Here is a 23872-nt window from a genome sequence, read left to right on the forward strand (position 1 = left end):
GATTTTTATGACCTCCCTGAGGCGGGAGTTTTTTTGCTTTTAAAATTGCAAATATGCACGCATCCATTAGCAAAATCCATGTGGCATGCTGCTCAATAGTAATATGTCATCTTTAATATTGTCCAAATGCCTCTTTAGGTGACAGAAGCTCAAAGCATGTTTGTCCAAGGTCTCCCACTTCACTATTCAGGCTTCAAAAATGGAGATTTAGTGCAGTGGTGAAATTGTTGCTTTATTTTTGGTGATATGCAGTCACTTTCTAAAATACAGCTAATGTAAAATGTTGTTTTTAGGGATAGGCAAGAGAATTTGAGAACAACAAATCACAAAATTTGGAAACAGTAATGTTTCATGTTAGTTATTATTGTGTGTGACATGCCAACATGCTTAAAAAATATATATATTTATTTAAAATTATTATTAATTATTTATTTAATTATATGTATAGATGTCTGCATGTGTGTGTGCATATATATATATATATATATATATATATATATATATATATATATATATATATATATATATATATATATATATATATGTGTATATATGTATATATGTATATATGTATATATATATATATATATATATATATGTGTATATATATAAGTATATATATATACACATACATGTATATATACACATGTATACGCACACACAAATACACACGTACACATGTACACACGTATATGCACATACACATATACACATATACACGCATATACACATGTATACACACACATTCCCACGTATACGCACACACATACACACATATATACATATATATTATATAATACAAATATTTTTAATTAAATGAAAAAAAGATTGGCTAACCTGATCTTTCAAAATGGCTACTTCAATAATGCCAAAATATAAGATTAAATTCAAACATTGAAAGAATAATATCATATAATTTTCAGGAATTTAGAGTTTCTCGCTTGTAGAATACATGCAATTTCAAATCAGTTTATAACAATTTCAAACTAACAAAAACTTTTTTAATTCCGCTTCATTTTAACACATTAAATTGCTCCCGCCAAATTTCACAAAAAAAAAACATTTTCCCAGATAACCCACACTGGACTAAAACCCTCAAGTTTCAAAATTGCTTTGTGGGAAATTAACAACTAACATGAGCAGCTCACCAGTCTGTTAAAATCCATAATTAAACAGCATGGGTCATAAAAGTGAGTCTTACTTTCAGGCAAAATACGGCTACCAAAAAAAAATCGCATTTACCTTTTAAAATCATTTGTTAGAATATGATCTCTTTTACATCCCACAGTCCTTTTCGACCCCGCAGTTTCTCCGCAGAGGCATGACCATGTTTACGATCCATTTGCGAATGGGTTACATGGACAGCTGTAAATGTGATCAAACACCAGCCGGTGTGTGTAAATCACTCCATGTTTCACAAACCGGCGTGGCCTCATTATAATCACATTCAGTCAAATTCCCACCGAGCCACTTGGCTGGCATCCGCACGTCGCCCCAAAATGGCTGCTTTGATGACACTAAAATACGAAAAATCCGTTCCAGCAAACAGCCCAAAACCAAGCAGGTACATTTTAGGATGTAATGAGGTGTTGCACAATTGCGACACAAGTGTAGCTGACGGATCTGATTAACAAGGACGTCGCCTGCAACAAAAAAAAAAAAATCCGAAATCAAGCGCGTAACGCGGCCGCGCTGAAGCGATGCGGTTGCCATGGAGACCTTATCCCGCCATCCTCGCCTCTTACGTAAGGCTACTACCCCCGAGGAAATAGAAGCCAGCTGGCTCGGGACACGTTCTCGCGTTTTGGGACCGGGACCGGTCACCAGTGCCTGAATCGCGGATCCTCCGGGGGTGGGGGGCTTTGGCGGGGGGGTCTGGGGGTTTGCCCCGTAGGATGCTGCGTGTGCGGTCGATTGGTCGCCGGTCTTTTGGTCGCCGGTCTTTTGGTCGCCGTCTTTTGGTTGCCGGTCTTTTGGTCGCGGTCTTGTGGTCGCCGGTCTTTTGGTCGCCGGTCTTTTGGTCGCGGTCTTTTGGTCGCCGGTCTTTTGGTCGCCCCGAACGCGACAACGGGCGACCAAAAGACCGGCGACCAAAAGACCGGCGACCAAAAGACCGACGACCAAAAGACTGGCGACAAAACAAGGTAAAACAACACGGTCTACGCATCAATAAAAGCCAACAATGGCCATGAGCAGTTTCGCTGAGCTGACATGTGAGTGTATAAGAGTTTGTATGTACATGCGTTGTCCCTTTAAGAAGCTACGTCAGTCAGGGTCTTAACAAGTTCTCCAACAAAAAACAATACAAGTCCGAGAAATTTGGAGCTTTTCTTTAGCCTAATAATTACTAGGGCATTAAGTATGACTAAATAATAATTCACAGTTTGTATTTGAGCAATGATTTAAATGGTAATTATCACTTACCTTCCGGACGACCAAAAGATTGGCGACCAACAGACCGGCGACCAATCGACCGTGTACCGTTTTTTTTTTAATACAAATTCCTGCATTTGACCTAGCCACACATTTCTTAGCACTCTCACCTGAATCGAACACTCTTACTAGCTGGAAGAGGCTAACGGGAAACTGGATTCTTTTCATGGGGACAAAGAAAACGTTTTAGCTCAAAATTCTTCCACGCACTTCATTTTCTGTCCGTGTAGCATACGACTTTTGCCTTCGCTATACAAGTTCTCCAACAAAAAACAATGAAAGTCCGAGAAATTTGGAGCATTTCTATAGCCTAATAATTACTAGGGCATTAAGTATGACTAAATAGTCATTCGCAGTTTGTATTTAGGGAATTTGAGCAACCATTTAAATGGTAATTATCAATAACCTTCTGGGCGACCAAAAGATCGGCGACCAAAAGATCGGCGACCAAAAGACCGGCGACCAATCGACCGTGTACCGGATGCTGGGATTGCATTATCGTTTGTTCTTGTTGACGCTATCTGCCGGTGCCGTAAATTAACGTATTAATTTTTCACCACGCGCTCTGCTGGTAATTACATTTCCTCGGCGGTGCGAGGCTATTGTCTGACGAAATGTCAGAAAAAGTATCTCCGCCGCGATGGTGTCGGCTGATTGACGGGGCGAATTAGTGTTCAATCCGTGTTCAAATGGATGACTTTTTACAGCGGGCGTATATTGCGATTTAGGCTATTGTTGGGAATATCGTAGGTATTCCAGCGCCGCTGAGGGATCAATGAGACGTTTTTCTCACTTTAATTATAGAGTTGAAATAATTGGAGCTCCCATTGTTTCATTTTTAATGAAAAAAAATCTATTACCATTCATTGGGAAGTTTCATTTTTTTTGCACACGATCAACAGAATGCATAAATCATTAATTTTTTTGCTTATATTAAAACAATCTAGTAAATGTGAATATTTCTCGAAAATAAATTTTAAAATATGCGATTGGCTGGCTAACAAGTCAGGATGTTCCCCATATGGTACCTAGAATCAGCTGGGATAGGCTCTAGCACCCCCCGCGATCCTTGTGTACAGAAAATGAATGAATAAAATTGAATTGAATTATACAACTTCACCACGAAGTGCACAAATAACAACAACAAACAAACAAATAATCAATAAATAATAATAATAAATAAAAAATAAATAATCAATAAATAATAATAATGAATAATAAATAAATAATCAATAAATAAGTACTTAATAAACTTAATTAAACTATATAATTATGTGACTACTTACACAAGTAGTCAACATAAATAAGTAGGCAAGTGCACAAATAACAATTAATCAATAAATAATAATGTGTAATAAATAAATCAATTACTATTTAATAAACTTAATTAAACTATTTAATTATGTGACTACTTACATAAATAGTTAACATTAGTAGTAAAGTGCACAAATAACAACAACAAACAAACAAATAATCAATAAATAATAACAATGAAAAATAAATAAATAATCAATAAATAAGTACTTAATAAACTTAATTAAACTAAATAATTTTGTGACTACTTACATAAGTTGTCATCATAAATAAGTGCACAAATAACAACAACAAACAAATAGTCAATAAATAATAACAATGAATAATAAATAAATAATCAATAAGTATTTAATAAACTTAATTAAACTAAATAATTATGTGACTACTTACATAAGTCGTCAACATAAATAAGTAGGAAAGTACACAAATAATCAATAAAAAATAACAATGAATAATAAATAAATAAGCAATAAATAAGTATTTAATCCAGTTAATTAAACTATATTATTATGTGACTACTTACATAAGTAGTCAACATAAATAAGTAGAGAAGTGCACAAATAACAACAACAGATACATCAACAAATAATAATAAATAATCAATAAATAAATAAGTAGTCAACATAATAACTTTTAAAATTCTGCAAAAATATTTTTTAATTAATACTACTTTTATATTTTCTAATCATGCTAATTATTTTCAGACAGAGATTGCCGAGCCTCATTTCCAATAAACCGGTTTACCCCAGTCGAAAAAAAAACCCCTCAAATATTGATTCGTTTTGTAGCGTAATAAACACTTTAAAAACAAATTCCAACAGCCGGCAGAAAATTGGCCATTCGATGACGAGAAACAAGTGATAACAACCCGTGTCGGCCGTTCAAAGAAAAGCACGTTAACACATCGGAACGAAGCACCGGAATGGCTGACGGCGTGCGACAGCTTCACGGAGGAGAAAATGGATCGGTCGCTAACTGTCTGTCAACAAGATAACTTTGCACGTACCCGTGACTTGCCGTTGAGTCGTTGGAGAAACCGTTTCTTAATTGTCACTTTTGTCGGGCGCTCGGCGCTCAAGTCATTTCGCCAAATGACAGCTTTCAGATAAAAAAATTAAAGAGAAGATAAATCGCTCGCTATTGTTTGCCTTTGACGACCCATCACCGCACAATTGCAGGCGGCGACCATGCGCTGGAACTGACAGTTGGGATTTTCATTATTCATTTAGGGATCAATCAATTCTTACATTGAAGCGCAGGCGTGCAGCAAAAACGCAGAAATACTCGATTAGCCAATGTTGTGCCTTTTCCTGAAAGTTGAAATAGGAAAAAAAATGTCCGCATTGAAAGGAATTGTGGGTGTTTTTGTTTCTTGGCTTCTTTTTGTTCCCCAAATTTAACAATACCAAAAGCATAGCATTTTTACTTTTGACAGGTTAAAAATATCTTTAGTTTTCTTTGACTTGTGGCACAACTTGTTGATTATATTATTGGAAATTTAGGTGCAAAATTTTCACTTAAATGGAATAGTTTGGCACAAAAAAACAAAAATTCTAGATTGTGAGAGTCAAAGAGCCACACCTTACATCAGAAACAGCATAAAAAAATCCAATCTGGCAAATTATTTTTGAAATACAGTTGTACCTCGAGATACGAGCTTCATTCGTTCCGGGACTGAGCTCGTATGTCGATTTACTCGTAACTCAAATTAATGTTTCCCATAGAAATGAACTCAAAACAAATTAATTTGTTCCAACCCTCTGAAAAAAACACCAAAAACAGGATATTGGATTGGAAAAACATTTTTATTTGTTCTAATTCGCCATCTATTAACAAAGTAACAAATAACTAGTGGTTTAATAGTATTAAAATGTGTTTAATAGTACTAAAATTAGACAGATTTTGCGGAGGGGAGACTTTTTGCACGGCAACGCGCTCGTAACAAAACATAAACATATTTAAATGTCCTTGGATCACGACGCAGACACACTGAAAAATAAGTTTAATCTAACCTTACACTAAATTTAATTCTAATTTTGTTTGACATTTTGATACCTTTCTTCTCTCGGGTTGGCTCTATTGGCCCCGCCTCCACCCTGACTTTCAGACGCAACCTATCGAGGGTTGTTTGCTTTTATCTTCCCTTCAAAATATTCCCAAAATGATGCACACAAATGTCCTCACAATAGGATAACGCACGACCACTTGCCAACGAGAAGTATGATATATACTCCTCTCGTATTGGCGAGCAAGTTCCGCCATTCTGCACTAACTAAATTCAAGAGCAATCCCCGTTCTTTTCCGCAGTTCCCCCTGTAATTCTTCTCCTGGCCGAACCCGAGCAACGTCACGACACCTGCATCGAGTTCACCGTGCGAGGCTACCCGCACCCGAAATTGCGCTGGTTCCACAAGAACAAAGAGATCTTACACAACAAGTACATCCGCACCGAGATGGACTTCTACCAGGACTACTTGGAGGGCTGCCTGACCTTCCAGAATCCCACGCATATCAACAACGGAAACTACACCCTGGAGGCCAGCAACTCGCTCGGGACCGTCACCAAAACCGTCTACGGCCATTTCCTCATGGCGCCCGGCATTGACGATGAAGGTAGGTCCAGATCTCAATCCCATATCTGTCAACCTCAGCCAATTGCTGCCCTTATTAATGATTGCAATTCTCCTTATTAAGCGCTAAAAAAACGTACCAATGCAACGCGGCACTTATTTACTCACATAGGGCGCACTTAAAAGTCTAAAATTTTCTCCAAAGTGGACGGGGTGGCCAATCAGTCGTGCACCTTTTGTATGCACTAAATTCAAGATTCTGTAGATGTCGCTGTATAACAATGACGTTTTCGGCTGTTACCAAGGACCGAGACGATCCGGATTAGGGCCAAAATGGGTAAAACGAGATCAGTTTTATAAAAAACGTACTTGAAAAAATCCCGTACGAAAATTGTTATACGGCGTACACAATTTGAAATGATCCAAAAATGTATAAAATACGGGAAAAACTTAAAAATACGTTGAAAGGTATGCGATCCATCCAACTTCGTCAAATACATCTAAATGTAATGTATATATTTAAAAATGTAAATATATATATTGTACTCACAGTGAAAATAGTTCCTCTCCGCTTGATATAAATCCCCCAAAAACTGGTAAATGGGAGTTTTAGTCCAAGTCCTTTGTCCACGATATTCCAGGGATTTCTGTAATTATTCCGAACACCAATGAAAAATTAGAATGTTTGTCCTTACATTTTATTTTTCAATATTCACCACAAAGTATTGCTTTTTTGGTGGGGTGAAGGTTCTGAAAATCTGTAGAATATTAGTCATTATTCATATTGAAGATAAATAATGCAATTTTAAATTCCACCAAATCTTTCAACAATCATTTTTTAAAATTATTTTTAATGAATCGAGAGCTGGTTTGCATATTATAAGCCACTTTTTGTTGGGTGTGTCCTTAACTAAAATGAAAAGGGAGAATCTTAAGCTTGTCAATCATCGAATATGAATTCAAAAACAATAAAAAATAAAAACTCCAACCCTGAAATCAATACCCCTCCATTTGATGTTTACAAAAACACATGTAAAATAGTTATGTCAAAATAATTAAATACCGGCAATTACCATAACGTGCATTTTTTTTACACCAAGCCTCACCGAAAATACCCTTTTTTAATTCAATTAACCTAACATTAATGTCTAATTAACCTTTTGAAAAGACTTTAAGGGGGAACTTTCTTACAAACAATCAGAGTAGCCAATGACCGCCATATTTTAAAATTCAAATGTGCTTTGGGCTTTATTGTTTTATTAAAAATGTCGCCTCACAAGGTTGATGTTTTGACGAGTCGTATCTCCCCATTGGTGAGCTTCACCAAGGTTCACGCACAGTTCACCTCAGGTAGATTTTTCCGGAGTAGGATGGGGGTGGCAACCCGCACAAAAAGCTGGCAAATTGCTCCCCGTGGTCAATAATCCAAGGTTAATATCCTCGGGTCGGTTTATCACACGTGGCGTGACGCTCTTTGTTTTCTCCTTTGCAGATGTAGTGGAGCATGGTGAGTATTTGGATTTTTGCATTGCAGCCTGCTTAGATTTGCCTTTTTTGTAGTAGTAGTAGTAGTAGTAGTAGTAGTGTTTTTTTTTGTCTTTTTTATGTTTGCTTAGGTGTGGCTTTGATACAAACATACACTTGCACTTGCATAAAATGGAGAAATGCTGTACTTACATCATTAAATGCTTTTATTTTTTACGACAAGGGAGCCACAAGAACAGAATTTTGTGTGTTGTGTCCTCTACTGCAATTTGCTCAATTTCCTATCCACAATCCACAATGGGAGGCAATTAGATTTTACCACCACTATAGTACCGTATTTTCACGACTATAAGGCACACTTAAAAGTCTTAAATTTTCTCTAAAATAGACAGGGCGCCTTATAATCCAATGTGCTTGATATATGGGAAAAAAAATAAAATGTGTCATTCATTGACGGTGCGCCTTATAATGCGGTGCGCCTTATAGTCGTGAAAATATGGTATTTTATTTTTTATAGTCATTACAACAAATGTGAACAATAGTTTAAAAGTTTATCAGTCCAAATTAGCGGTGGGGTTGGCAGAACCACGGTTAGACACTCCTAAGAGCACATGTGTCAAAGTGGCGGCCCGGGGGCCAAATCTGGCCCGCCGCATTATTTTGTGTGGCCCGGGAAAGTAAATCATGAGTGCCAACTTTCTGTTTTAGGATCAAATTAAAATGAAGATTATGGATGTATATTAAATTTCCTGATTTTCCCCCTTTTAAATCAATAATTGTAATTTTTTTAATCAATTTTTTTCTGTGTTTTTAGTTTAAAAATCATTTTGTAAAATCTAAAAATATATAAAAATATTTTCTGTTTTCCACTTTAATATGGAACATAATTAAAGAAAAATTTGGTTTCCTTTGCAATTAAAAACAAATGATTAAATAAATTATTTTCCCTTACTAAGAAAAAAAGCTCAAATAAACATTGTTTTATATCTATTAAAAAAAACAATATTCAGGGATTTTGATCCAGTTCTTTTAATCCATTTATAAAAAAAATCTAAATATTATATCTAAAATAGTCCGGCCCACGTGAAATCAAGTTCACGTTAAAGCGGCCCGCGAACCAACCCGAGTCTGACACCCTTGCCTTAGAGGTTGCCAGATAATATATTTGGATGCCAGGTTGAGGCATTCCAATTCCGCGATGTCCAATTTCAAATTTGTGCCCTTTTCTCAAGCCAAACTGCCGAACCATGAACTTGCCACCATCCACCCTATTCCTTTTTCTCTTACTATCACAACTATACGGCTATAGCTAATCAACGCAATACGGACCTACTACTACTACTACTGTAACCTTTCCTTACATATTTGCAACGTCAAGCTTGACTCAATTGTTCGACTATAGGTTTGGATGAAGGGGAAGAAGAAGAAACAACCCTATTTTGCAGCATTGTTTCTGTTTGTACATGTTTTTTGTTGTTGTTTTGTTTTGTTTTTAATTATTTTTCATATAGTGGTGTCCTAATCCCAGCATGCAGCAATCTAATCTGACTGAAAACGCCATTCTTAATACTTGATGTGTTTCTATGTTGCAGCACCCTCTGCGCCAACAGACTCCGATTCCGGCCGTCCAGATGAAGACACGTTCGGGGTGAGCTAAGACCACCGTATATTTTCATAATGTTGCTAAGCTACACACCAAAAAAACATTTATTTTAAGGGAAACAGTTTAATCAAGGGTGTCAGACTCGGGTTGGTTCGCGGGCCGCTTTAACGTCAACTTGATTTCATGTGGGGCAGACCATTTTAGATAGTATTTAGTTGTTTTTTTTTTATAAATGGATTAAAAGAACTAGATCAAAAGCCCTGAATATTCAGTTTTTTATAGATCTAAAACAATGCTTTTGTTCTTAGTATGGGAAAATCTCCTTTAATCATTATGTGCCTTATTAAAGTGGAAAATTGAAAATATTTTTATATATTTTTAGATTTTACAAAATGGTTTTTGAACTAAAAACAAAGAAAATATGGATTAAAAAAATAGCAATTATCCATTTAAAAGGAGGAAAATCGGGAAATTTAATATACATCTATATCTATCATTTTAATTTGATCCTAAAACAGAAAGTCACCACTGATGATTTACTTTCCCGGGCCACACAAAATGATGCGGCGGGCCAGATTTGGCCCCCGGGCCGCCACTTTGACACCTGTGGTTTAAATGATTGCTTAAAATTTGCATTTTTTGGGGGTAATAGTCATAACGGATTCACAAAACAACCTTCTGGCTGTAAAAATGCATTTGTTCATTCATTACCCAGGCCGCTCAGCCTTGTGGGGGTGCTGGAGCCTAGGGTCAGAAAGTGTGCTACACCCTAAATTAGTTGCTAGCCAATCACAGGGCACATGGCGACTAGCAACCACGTGCACACACACATTCGTACTTACGGGCAATTTGCAGTGTTCATTCAGGAGAGGAAACTAGAATACCCGGAGAAAACCCACGCAGGCACAGTTCCGAATCCAACAGGGATTGAGTCCTTGATCTCAGAACTGCGAGGCGGGCAGGCTAACCACTTGTCCACCCTGAGCCTGGAAAAAATACGAATTTTAAAAACTGTTTTTGTGGAAAAAAATCACATGTTTATGTCACCAAAAAGCATTCATGCAACATTACTTCCTTCCCTTGAGCTTATTTTTCATTTGATAGTCGCACTTAGTTTGTTTGACTGAGGCCCAAAATGTGTCGCCATGGCAACCGAGAGGCACTTACTTTCTCCCAATTCAATTACGTGTAATATGATTTTTCTTATTTGCTGTGCTCATCTGAAAATGTCAAAATCGCATGACAAAAACATAATTGAATTATCGTAGCACGAAACATAAATAATATATTCTAATAAGAGCATAGCTTGAATAAATAGATGAAATCAATTTATTTATCGTCCGAAAACAATTTCATCCGGAAATTAATGACTGGACACCTCAATCAATTAAAAAAAAGAATCAATAAAAAAGACACTAACCTAATAATAATAACCGAAATACAAATCAAATCCAATAAAATGCAGGATGACAGAAATCGTTTAAGGGGACAATGACGAACACATTCAAGTTATAATAATTCATCTATGTGGAGCTTTTAGACACCGGTCTACAGTGGTGCCTTGAGATACAAGCTTAATGCGTTCTGGGACTGAGCTCGTATGTCGATTTACTCGTATCTCAAATGAACGTTTCCCATAGGAATTAACTAAAAACAAATTAATTCCTTCCAACCCTCTGAAAATAAACACCAACAAACAGGATACTGGATTGTAAAAACATTTTTATTTGTTCTAATTCGCCATCTATTAACAGAGTAACAAATAACTAGTGGTTATGATGTTTATCAGTACTTAAATTTGACGGATTTTGGGGAGAGACTTTTTGCACGGCAACGCGCTCGTAACACAACATAAACAAATTTAAATGAACTTGGATTACGATACAGACACACTCAATAAATAAATTTAATCTAACCTTACACTGAACTTAATTCAAATTTTGATTTAAATTTTGATACCTTTCTTCTCCTGGGTTGGCTCTATTTGCCCCGCCTCCACCCTGACTTTCAGATGCTTTTGTCTTCCCTTCAAAATATTCCCAAAATGATACACACAAATGTCCTCAAGATACGATAATGCACGACCACTTGCCAACGAGAAGTAGTATATACTCCTCTCGTATTAGCAAACAGGCTTCGCCATTCGCACTAACGGAAAAAAAACACTGAAAATATGCAACGTATTCGTAGAGACATTTACACAAGGGAATTGCGGCGAGATGATGTTCTCATAAGTATGCATATCAAAATGTATCTCGTATCTCAAGGTAAATATTTGCTCGAAATTTGCCCCATATCTCAAATTGCTTGTATGTTGGGGCACTCATATGTCAAGGTATTACTGTCTATTGAAAAACCGAAATCTAACATGGGTGCATTTTTCTTTCTTTGGTACAGGTCACCATCGCCGTGGGCTTGGCAGGCTTCGCCTGTGTCCTCCTCCTCGTCCTTTTCGTGCTCATCAACAAATATGGACGGCGCTCCAAGTTTGGCATGAAAGGTATGTAATTAGCATTTTTAATGGGACGGTCATGGCTCATGCCAGTGATCCACAGTGAACCCTCTGCTCATTCGTCAGCTGGAATTCATGGTAAATAGCTGAGGAACATCAACCGCCATCGCAGTGTAGAAATGGGAAAGTCATCTAACTGACTTTCATTGTTTTAACAATGTGCAACGTCACAGAATATACTTCTTTTAGTGCGTGTTCATATGTAACATATGTAGCATTAGCTGCACACTAGCCACAATGATCTACTTTGCTGAATTAGTTCATTACTTACCTCGCTAAGAAACTCTGGGGCTGTAATTATTTAGAAGATGGCAATTATCACGCTGGCCCAGAGCTGGCTCCAATCAAGGATGAGTCCTGGCGGCTAATGAGCCGTCACGGAAGACAAGATTGTATGCGAAGGCAAAAGTCGCATGCTTACACGGACAGAAAATGAAGTGCGTGGAAGAATTTTGAGCTAAAACGTTTTCTTTGTCCCCATGAAAAGAATGCAGTTTCCCGTTAGCCTCTTCCAGCTAGTAAGAGCGTTCGATTCTGGTGAGAGTGCTAAGAAATTAGTGTGGCTAGGTCAAATGCAGGAATTTGTATTTTAAAAAACGGTACACGGTCGATTGGTCGCCGGTCTTTTGGTCGCCGGTCTTTTGGTCATCGGTCTTTTGGTCGCCAGTCTTTTGGCCGCCCGTTCTCGCGGTCGGGGCCGGGGCGACCAAAAGACCGCGACCAAAAGACCGCGACCAAAAGACCGGCGACCAAAAGACCGGCGACCAATCGACCGCACACGAAAAAACCACAGATCAACAATAGCTGGTTCTAGAGGTGACTGTGTAGTTCCCTTCAGAAAGACTGGATTTAGGCAAAGTGCCTCACATACCTGGAACTCGATAGCAATTAGCATATGTGAACTCCTGTCTCTGAACTTCTTTGCCAATCATCTTAAAGTCTGGCTGTCAGACAAACAACATTGTGATCACAACGCTACCTAGAACTGTAAGCAAATGGTTGGGTTGTGAATACTGACAATGCGACTGAGTGGACTGAACTGCCAACTTTTTCTTTGACAAGACTACCGAGTGACATTTTATTTCTTTGTAACGGGTCGGTGAACATGGGGCAGAGAGTGGTTCACTGTTTTTGATATATGATTTCTTAGGTCTGTCATGTTTGGTCACGACGTCCAACGTGTAGTGGCTCAAATTCACCCAATAAAACCGAGGTGTCCAATTTAGAAATCCGATCCTCCACTTCATGTTAATGTGCCCCACAAAAGCAATCGGTGACTTCATGTTCCTAGTAAAATTAAAATTTAAATAATAATTTCTGAGAGATTAACAACATCAGAAATATTTACAGATTGTTTCGTTTTTTAAACAAAATTTTAAATTAAAAATTCCGTCAAAAACGCATTTAAACTTTCTTTATCGCATATTTAACGTATTTTGCCGTTTAATATACCCGGGTATATTAAATGATTTTTGCTTTTTTGAACCTCCGGTTTGTGCACCATTTAATATACTCCTGCCATTTAATATACCCGGGTATATTAAATGGGGGGTATATTAACAGCAAAATACGGTAATGATTGAAGAAAATGAAAAAATAGAAAATACGGATGGATTAAAGCTAAAAATTAAAACGAACTACTTAGTTTTCTGCTACTTTTGCTACTTTTTAAAACTCAAAATGTAAAAGACTCTTAAAAATAAAGAATTTGTATCATTTTTATATGAACAACGTTTCCAAATGATTGACTACCAAAATAGTTGTCAATTGGAAAATCGGTTGTTCAAAAAAAAAACGCCCTCTTGTGAAAACCAAAACTACAATTCGTCCCGTGACCAATGGGATTTGGACACCTGGCATCTATCAGGTAGTCACGCTGTTCTCCTCAAAGACCACACGTGTATTTTTCCTTGTGTGCGTAAACATGTTTGTGTGTCTGTGTAGTAGCGAGGCTTTTTTAAGCATATATTTTCTGTATGTATGTGTGAGAAAGAATCATAGTGTCCTTGCGGCTTGGATCAATACGTCTTGAATGGACCGAGGCTTTAAAAGAGATGTTTGTCTGCAGGGGAGTGCGGACATGTGGCAGATGTAACGTGTCAGTAAAAATGATAGCATTTTCTTTCTCTTTGTGTGTTCTTCTCAAAACAATTGAGCTGCGGTGCTTGTGAAGATAAAAGCAAGCTTTTCATATATAGTGTCTTCATTGTGAATCGTTGCTTGCTCCTGACGGCGTAGATGTCAAATCCATTTTTGCACGGCAACGCTATCGTAACATAGCATGAAGACATTTAAATGAACTTGGATTACGATGCAGATTCACTCAAAAATATGTTTAATCGAACCTAACACTAAACTTAATTCTAATTTTGTTTGACATTTAGATACCTTTCTTCTCCCGGGTTAGCTCTATTGGCCCTCGTGACCGGACGTTTCGTCGAAAGACGTTTGGTCCCCGGACGTTTGGTCCCTGGACGTTTGGTAGAACGGACGTTTGGTAAAACGGACGTTTGGTAGAACAGACGTTTGGTAGAACGGACGTTTGGTCGCCGGGTTCTCTCGCTGTCAAATTATGACAGTTTACTGTTGATATTTTGATATTAGATATTTAAATATTAAACTCACTCTCTCTCAGGATTATAATTTTGGGAGCTGGTTTCAACAGTAACAACCCGGCGACCAAACGTCCGTTCTGCAAAACGTCCGTTCTACCAAACGTCCGGTCGACCAAACGTCCGGGGACCAAACGTCTTTCGACGAAATGTCCAAGTACCATTGGCCCCGCCTCCACCCTGACTTTCAGACGCACCCTATCGAGGGTTGTTTGCTTTTGTATTCCCTTCAAAATATTCCCAAAATGTTCTCACCATAGGACAACGCACGACCACTTGCCAACGAGAAGTAGTAGTGTATACTCCTCTCGTATTAGCGATCGCTCCGCCATTCGCACTGACTAACGGGAAAAAAACACTGGGAAAAATGCAACGCTCCGCCCTGTGCTCGCAGAGACATTACAAAGAGGAAGTTGCAACCTGAGAGACAGTGGCCATGATGTTCTTACGGGCAGCCTCTCGCGTCCGCTGTCTGCTCGTATATCAAAATTTGTCTTGTATTTGCCCGAAATTTTACTCGTATCTCAAATTGCTCGTATGTCGAGGTACCACTGTACTTTCTTAAAAAAGGGTATAACCGCCAGGGTTTTCAAATGCAGAAAACTACGATAACCTTGCGATATTGCTTAGGCATGTCAACCAAGAGACTTCCGCATCACCCAGAGTCCCCAGGAACGACGAATAGATCTTATCTACCCCCAGGGTTCATCCATAGAAGAGCTTTTTAGGTACTACCCCTTAAGTATTTTACCCACCGACGCAAAAGATCTCCAATCGAGGTGGACAGTTTCTTTCCCAACTCCCAAGATGTTGGACGATGAACAAGGTGAATTATTGAACTGTTGCCTTGGGTCTCTTAATGCCAAGTGCACGTATGGACAGCCATATGTTTGAACATATGGTAAATAGAGAGGGCCTGTGTGCAGCGCTTTTATCGACACCATTGCATTGGCTAAAGCTTCATACAGGATTACTTTCAAGCAGACGCATGCCATTTAAGTCCCATGAGTTTTCCCATACATCAATTATCGTATTTTTCGGTATATAAGTCGCACCAGCCACAGAATATACTATGAAGAGGAAACATTATTTTATCAGAAACCAAGAACATACATAGAGGAAAAGTAGTAAAAAAATGGATACAACGGATGAATAGGCATCTGTTAATGAGTTTTTTCAGATATGTATAGGCTAAAAATACAACATATATAATAGGCAGTGTCAAAAAAATATTTAAAAAAAAAAAAGATTAGTCACAGCCGGAGCCAAACTATGTAAAATAAATAAGGGTGACTTGGCTTAGTGATAGAATCTTGTCTGAGAAAAATAATTGTTTGCCTCGGCATAGTTGAAACCAATGAGACGAAGGGAGGTAAGGATTCTCCTATCCTTACCATCCTTCGTCTCAAAAAAAATGGTTTGCCTCTGCATAGTTGAAACCAATGAGACGAAGGAAGGTAAGGATTCTCCTATCCTTACCTTCCTTCGTCTCATTGGTTTCAACTATGCAGAGGCCAACATTTATTCCAAAAATTACAAAATAATTGTTTGCCTCTGAATAGATGAAATCAATTAAATCTCGCAAATATAATTGTTTGCCTCTGCATAGTTGAAATCAATTAAACCTCACTAAAATAATTGTTTGCCTCTGCATAGTTGAAACCAATGAGACGAAGGAAGGTAAGGATTCTCCTATCCTTACCTTCCTTCGTCTCATTGGTTTCAACTATGCAGAGGCAAAATAATTGTTTGCCTCTGCATAGTTTAAATCATTTATACCTCGCTAAAATAACTGTTTGCCTCTGCATAGTTGAAATCAATTAAACCTCGCTAAAATAATTGTTTGCCTCTGCATAGTTGAAATCAATTAAATCTCGCTAAAATAATTGTTTGCCTCTGCATATTTGAAACCAATGAGACGAAGGAAGGTAAGGATTCTCCTATCCTTACCTTCCTTCGTCTCATTGGTTTCAACTATGCAGAGGCAAACAATTTTTACAAAAATTGCAAAATAATTGTTTGCCTCTGCATAGTTGAAATCAATTAAACCTCGCTAAAATAATTGTTTGCCTCTGCAGAGTTGAAACCAATGAGACGAAGGAAGGTAAGGATTCTCCTATCCTTACCTTCCTTCGTCTCATTGGTTTCAGCTATGCAGAGGCAAACAATTATTTTTCATATGACTCAAAGGAAAACATGGCCGAGACTCATTGGAAGACTTGGATGAAAAAGCTTACCTTCCATTACATGACTTCTGGTAACGACTTTGTCTTTTTGGCTTAAAACGAAATGAGATTAAAGCGGTTTTAAGGACCGGTTTACCCACCCCTGCTATAGATAGTGTCACTTAAAGAGCAGCTGCAAGACTCGAGAACAAATTCTTGACTCTACTGTCACCGTTTTTGGTTCAGGTTCAGCTCCAGTTTGCTACAAATGTCCAAAATAAGACAGAATCTGTCATCCATCGTCTTGCTTGGCACCTCTCAATGGGGCAATTCTAAATTGAGTCCGACCCTTCTCAGTTTGGGAAATAAAAACAATTTTCAGGTCATTTACGAGCGACCATCAAAGAGCAGTCTTTGAGTGTCTGTCAGTCACACTGTGCTGCATTTTTGGGTAATTCCGATGGCCCCGCGCCCCCTCCACAATGGCCGCTGGCAGCTTCAGGATGTTAACATACGGAGAAGATGATAGCGCCGCTATTTCTGGCCCACGTTTTCACTACAGAGTTTAAATTATGGAGGAGCAAAAAAAAAAAGGCTGAGGCAGCGTGGCATGATGAAGTCAATGATGGAAGATGGCCGTTCACTTCTGATACCAAATGTTTCTATTTTTTCCTTGTTCTAGTTTGCCACATATCTAGATCAGGGGTGTTCAACTCAGATAAATTCCAACTCGATCTCATGTGGGCCGGACAAGTTTATATTTGTCCCAAAAAGTTGACTTAATAGCCGAATTGGACAACTCTCACTGTCAATAGCACGCTATGAATTAATTTAGCTTCACTTTTATTTTTGTAAAATTTGGTAAATCACAAATTCAGTTTTGTGTAAAGTTACATTAAACGTATGTTTGAGTGTGTCTGTATATATTAATCCAAGTTAATTTAAATTTGTTTGTTGCGTTACGAGTGCGTTGTCGTGGAATAGTCCCCCAGAAATATATACGTATACCCAGGTATATTAAATGGGGGATATATTAAACAGCAAAATAAGGTACTTGCATAAATGACTTATTTTTCCTCTCTAACATCTTTTTTGTTGTTGTTTCTTTCCTCTTTAATCGAATGAAGCCATCTTTTAATGCAAAGGCGAGGCATGCTGACATGCATTGAAGCACACAACTATACACCAACACACACACACACAATGATAAACACAAACCTATGTGGTTGCACTTACAAGGATGTTAGCCTGCGGCGGTTGGTCGGCTAACCTCTGTGATCCAGACGTGTGTCAGGATGGCTTACCCTCCTCTCCACTACTTTACCTGACCAGACCCTCTGCACACACAGACACACACAGACACACACACACACACACACACACACACACACACACACACACATATACACACACACACACATATTTATTGCATCACTACCTCGTTTGGCCCCAACTGGCCAATGTGAGCTCTGCTGCCGGGCAACGCGACCTGAACTGACACGGCAACACATCAAGTCACTTTACATGTAAACAATTACAATAATAGACTTTACAACATTTTTTTTCTTGCTTAGGTACCTTATTAATCTTTAATAATCATGTTTGTGTAGCCTCGTGTTCGCCAAATACAGCTATGCTGTTTTAGTACCTCATTAATATTTTTGTGCGTATACATATCTCTTTGATTATCAGCAGGTGGTTTCGGGAGAGGCGTCCCATTAAAAAAAAAAAAAAAAAAAAAAAAAAAAAAAAACAACCTCAGATTTCTATTTGCTTATTTTAATAGATGCTCTCTATTTTTTAATAATTTTATAATTACCTTTCCTTTTTAAATATGCACCTTTTTGTTAGAGTTGAACAAAATGCTCTATTTTTGTTAGATGCTGATGTGTTTGAGTGTTATTCTTGGATGCATTTAATTTGTTTTTATTAATGGAAAATACACGATCGGGTAAACATTTGATAAACAATGAAATAAAAAGGTCGTAATTGCGATTTTTGATAGCGCTAGCTATAGCATGTCCCCTTTGACTTTAGAACGAAGCTTGGCACATATAGGCAATCAAGCATTCAATCTTCGAGGCAATTTAGTCATGATTTGGAAGCTTGGAGGAAGTCGAGGTATGCTAGCATAAAGAGAAGAAGAGATCAGCTGAGTTTTTCCATCGAAAAAGTTGGACCACTTGAACACGAGTTGCTGAAATCTGCATTTTTATAAGGTTAATGTTTTGAAGCCGGATTGCCATTAGGGAATGACATTTAAATGTTTTAGGAATCTCCTCCGCGATATATTTACGGGTTTTACAATCTAACTAGGCATTCATGACGTTTGCGTTTGCCAATACAGTGGTACCTCGACCTACGAGTGCCCCGACATACAAACAATTTGAGATACGAGTACAATTTCGGGCATATATTTATCTTGAGATACGAGACAAATTTTGGTATAAGAGCATACAGCTGACGCGAGAGGCTGCTCATAAGAACATCATGGCCACTGTCTCTCTCCCTGCAACTCCCTCTTTGTAATGTCTCTACGAGCACTGGGCGGAGCGTTGCATTTTTTCAGTGGGTTTTTTCCCCGTTACTCAGTGCGAATGGCGCATATACTACGTCTCGTTGCCAAGTGGGTGCGGTATCTTATTGTGAGGACATTTGTGTGCATCATTTTGGGAATATTTTGAAGGGAATACAAAAGCAGACAACCCTCCATAGGTTGCATCTGAAAGCCAGGGTGGAGGCGGGGCCAATAGAGCCAACCCGGGAGAAGAAAGGTATCAAAATTTAAAACTAAATTAGAATTAAGTGTAGTGTAAGGTTAGATTAAATTTATCTTTGTGTCTGCATCGTAATCCAAGTTCGGGATGAATAAAGTTATCCAATCCAATCCAATATAAATTTGTTTATGTTATGTTACGAGCGTGTTGCCATGCAAAAAGTACCCCCCCTCTCCCTTCCGCGAAATCCGTCTAATTTTAACACATTTTAGTAGTATTAAACCACTAGTTATTTGTTTCTTTGTTAATAGATGGCGTATTAGAACAGATAAAAATGTTTTTCCAATCCAACATTCTGTTTTGGGTGTTTTTTTCAGAGGGTTGGAACCAATTAATTTGATTTTAGTTCATTTCTATGGGAAACGTTCATTTGAGTTACGAGTAAATCGACATACGAGCTCAGTCCCGGAACGAATTCAGCTCGTATCTTGAGGTACCACTGTACACATTAATTTTCACTATTTGCTTCCAGGCTTGGTCTCGAACGCCCACGTTGGCTCACCATAGGTTTCCATGATTTATTGAGCCGCTGTTAAAGTTGCATGAGCTGTTTTTTATTTTATTTTTTTCCCTGGAACATCCGTGTTCCCAATGGCGTGGACAGGCCGGCTATTTTTCGCTAGATTTTTTTTTTTGCCTTGACCTCTCGCGGTGAGACATCAGCGGCGGGTCGGCTAATAGCTAAGTGGTCACCGCGTACTTGTGTAAAGCCTCTGGTTAAAAGGCGAGTAAAGTGGCGAATGCACTTCTCCTGTTTTTGCCAGCGTCTGCCCTTTTAAGACGTTGCCATCAATAGTTCAGGAGAGCTCCACAATAGCTTAATATAGTTGCTTTTTAAAAAGCCAGTGCCAGGGTATCCAAGCGACATATGGAAGTCAAGAAAAAGATTTATTTTTCCGTCTTCCACAGCCATTTAGCGGCATCCCCATGGGAGGCGCTTAAAAGAAAAACATGTTTACTTCGCTATTCGGAGAGACGGCGTTTAGCCAATAATGAACACGCTTGCACGGGAGATCTTTCACCGAGCGCTGTTTTGACTGGGATACTTTTTTGCCGTTATTTTTAGTTATATCGTGTACGTGGCGGCTAGCTACGATAGCGAAAGGAGCAATTTTAGCAACTATATTTTTCCTGAAAGTGTGTTGCTGACCTTTGACACTGGCAATGAGTCAACATTTTCTTGATATACCCGAATATAAGACGACCCCTTATTTTTCAAGACTCGAATTTGAAATAAATACTTTTTGATCACCATTTTTGATTCCAATTTTATACACAAGATAATGACAGTATATCTGAAACTAATGATTTTAACAATATATTTGAGAGGAAAAACGTGTTATTTTTTCTTATACAAATAATGCCAAAAAAACAAGCCATTTTAATATCTGAATATTTAAATATGTAAACTCAAGTGCAATCACATTTGTAAATAAATGGCTTCTGTTTTTTTTTTTTAAATCAAGGGTGTCAGACTCGGGTTGGTTCGCGGGCCGCTTTAACGTCAACTTGATTTCACGTGGGCTGGACCATTTTAGATATATTTAGATTTTTTTTTGATAAATTGATTAAAAGAACTGGATTAAAAGCCCTGTAAATTCAGTTTTTTATAGATCTAAAACAATGTTTATTTTAGCTTTTTTATATATTTTTAGATTTTACAAAATGATTTTTGAACTAACACAGAAAAAAATGATTAAAAAATTACAATTATTGATTTAAAAGGCGGAAAATCAGGAAATTTAATATACATCTATACTCTTCATTTTAATTTGATCCTAAAACAAAAAGTCGGCACTCATGATTTACTTTCCCGGGCCACACAAAATGATGTGACGGGCCAGATTTGGACCCCGGGGCCGCCACTTTGACACATGTGATTTAAATTAACTGATCTACCGTGATAAAACCACAAAATTGCAAAACTATTAACTCGAGTTCGGCACCTCGGAGGACCTAATCGAGACTAATTACTTATGTTGTACTTGCACTAAAATTCCTAATCACTTAAGTCACATTTTTGACCTGACCCCTTATTCATGTTGACTATTTAATTATTACTTATTTGTGTGTGCACTTTATGGTGATCAAATTATACTTGTAAAATGACAATAAAGCCATTCAATTCAATTAACCATCAAAGACTAGACCGCAATTTTAAGACGACCGACACTTTTACAGTCTTATTCCAAAGCAAAAAACATCGTCTTATACTCGGATCAATACGTTATTTCTCTTTTGCAGTGTGGCAGTTAACATAAGTAACTTTTGAGAGTAACATAGATGATGTGATAGTATTCCATATGCCTGTTTTTTCCAGAGAGGTCTTTGTCGTTTATTTGTTTTGCGCGAGAAGGGAGCTTATCGTAACTGCCAGGACAGTTGGGATGATAACTGGGACTGTAATTCATGTTTATTTTTCTCACAGTTGTATTCGTGATTCAGTTTCTCACTACTGTGTTAGGTATCTTTTGTCATATTTAGCATTGTATAACAATATATCGATCTGGATCAATTTAGGTTTTGGTCGAGTGTGATTAAATCAAAATAGAGAAAGCATCGATCAGTATTTTTAGTTCTTTTTTTTAAGAATGGTTTCTAGTCTGTCTAAAATGCTGAAGCAACGTTTTTCCCCCAAAAAATCAACAATTTTTTGTTTTTATTGTTTAAAGAATAGCTGATTGTCTCGTGTACATTTTGTATTAAAATTTTGTTGAAAGCACTTGAACTAAATTGCAGCAGAATTTGCAACACTAAAATATATATTTTTATTCTCCAAAAAATAGGTATTGTACTGTCATGAAATTAGTATTATTATCCATATACTCTAGCTTTAAAGTATGTTCAAATAACAAAATAAACACGGTTTGAAAAGGCATCTTAACGCAAACCTCGGCGTCTCAACAAATACCGATTTTGATGGCGTTCGTTTTATTTTTGAGCCATGACGACGGCGAATGCTTTATGATGAATATACGAGTTGACAATCTCAAGGGCAATGACGTAGGCAACAAACACGAAAAAAAAAAAAAAGTATTTTTCTTGCAGGAGCTCAGAAACAACAAACAATCAGGCTATCAAAAATAGACGCATCGTTACGTGGGGCACTTGACAGATTCCTTCAATGTCACCTGCCGTATAGATCAAAAAATAGGCTGGCCAACCCTTACACGGATGCGTGAAAGATGGAAAATTAAATGAAAACAGTTATAAAAATAAGTATTTGGCTTTTCTTTTTGGGTCATTTTGACTTTGAAGCTAAGTTTTATTATGCTAAAAAAAATAAAAATCAGACAGCAGTTTGCGTAACTCTTAACGGTGAAAAGGTAAACCATCAAGCTGAAGTAGTAGTCATATTTGGACTTTATGACCTGTGAAAGTCTGCAGGCGGAATCCAGCTTTTGGTGATTACGAAGGCTAAGCCCCTCCCTCCTTCAAATCTAGCCGGGATTTATTGCCAACTTCAGGTTGAGATCCTGTTTGTTGTGAAGGTTGAAGGCAATGGAATTCCATGTAGTGTCTGGAACAATATGTCTTTGCTTTACTAGGATGCTTGATTTTGAAGGATATCAGACAGTCAAACTGAAAAATGCAGGTATTAATATTTGTATTATGGTCATGTAGACCAGTGTTTCCCAAGCACAACGCGAAGTCGCACAATGTAATATTCAGAGAGAAATATTAATATGAATATAACGAGATTAAAATTGAGCTATTACAAGGTGAAAACCAAAATATGATGAACGTTAAATTATAGATTATACTATTACAAGATTGTGAAACAGTCATTTTGTTGCTTATTTTCATGAACCGGAAGTTGTTTGGTTTCTAGGGCATCAACTTTTGCCGACGTAAAATCTGTGAGCACATTTTTTTGGGCATAATTTAAGACATATTTGGAGAAGAGTCATAAAATTATGCGATTAAAAACTTTACATGACTTATTTTTGCATCACTCGAACCGGAAGTTGTTCAGGATTCGCAGACATCAACTTTTGGTGACATGAAGTCAGTGTGAAAAAATTGATTTTGGAACAATTTTGGAGGTTTATGGGATTCCTGCTGATAAAACTCTGATGAGAATGACTATTATTAATATAGGCGACATGGTTTTAAATGAAAAGATTTTCCCTTGAGATTTTTTCAATGCAAAAAAGTGTGCCGCAGATCAAAAAAGGTTGGGAAACATTGATGTAGACTAGAGTCTTAAGGTTTGGTGGGCTCATACGTAGGTTTTGGTTAAGTTAAAATCCTATTGCTTTTCAAAAATATTAACGTTTAGATCAAGGGTGTGAGACTCTGGTTGGTTCGTGGGCCGCTTTAACGTCAACTTGATTTCACATGGCGCGGACCATTTTAGATATATTATTTAGCTTTTTTAATAATTGGATTAAAATAACT

The 23872-nt window shown here is 37.6% G+C and overlaps 1 protein-coding gene across 3 annotated transcripts in view; it reads left to right on the forward strand.

Moving 5' to 3' along the window:
• Positions 1-23872, forward strand: part of ntrk3b (neurotrophic tyrosine kinase, receptor, type 3b) — a 210365-nt gene that overhangs the window by 119272 nt on the left and 67221 nt on the right. For 2 of the 3 annotated variants that reach the window (XM_077624911.1, XM_077624894.1), the window contains exons 8-11: positions 6055-6360; positions 7810-7824; positions 9395-9450; positions 11803-11905. In XM_077624911.1, the coding sequence (XP_077481037.1) occupies positions 6055-6360; positions 7810-7824; positions 9395-9450; positions 11803-11905 (480 nt within the window). The remainder of the gene's footprint in view (positions 1-6054; positions 6361-7809; positions 7825-9394; positions 9451-11802; positions 11906-23872) is intronic. The other variant, XM_077624903.1, reaches the window with a different exon arrangement.

Source organism: Stigmatopora argus, chromosome 2, assembly GCF_051989625.1.
Source record: "Stigmatopora argus isolate UIUO_Sarg chromosome 2, RoL_Sarg_1.0, whole genome shotgun sequence".
Classification (NCBI taxonomy): Eukaryota; Metazoa; Chordata; class Actinopteri; order Syngnathiformes; family Syngnathidae; genus Stigmatopora; species Stigmatopora argus.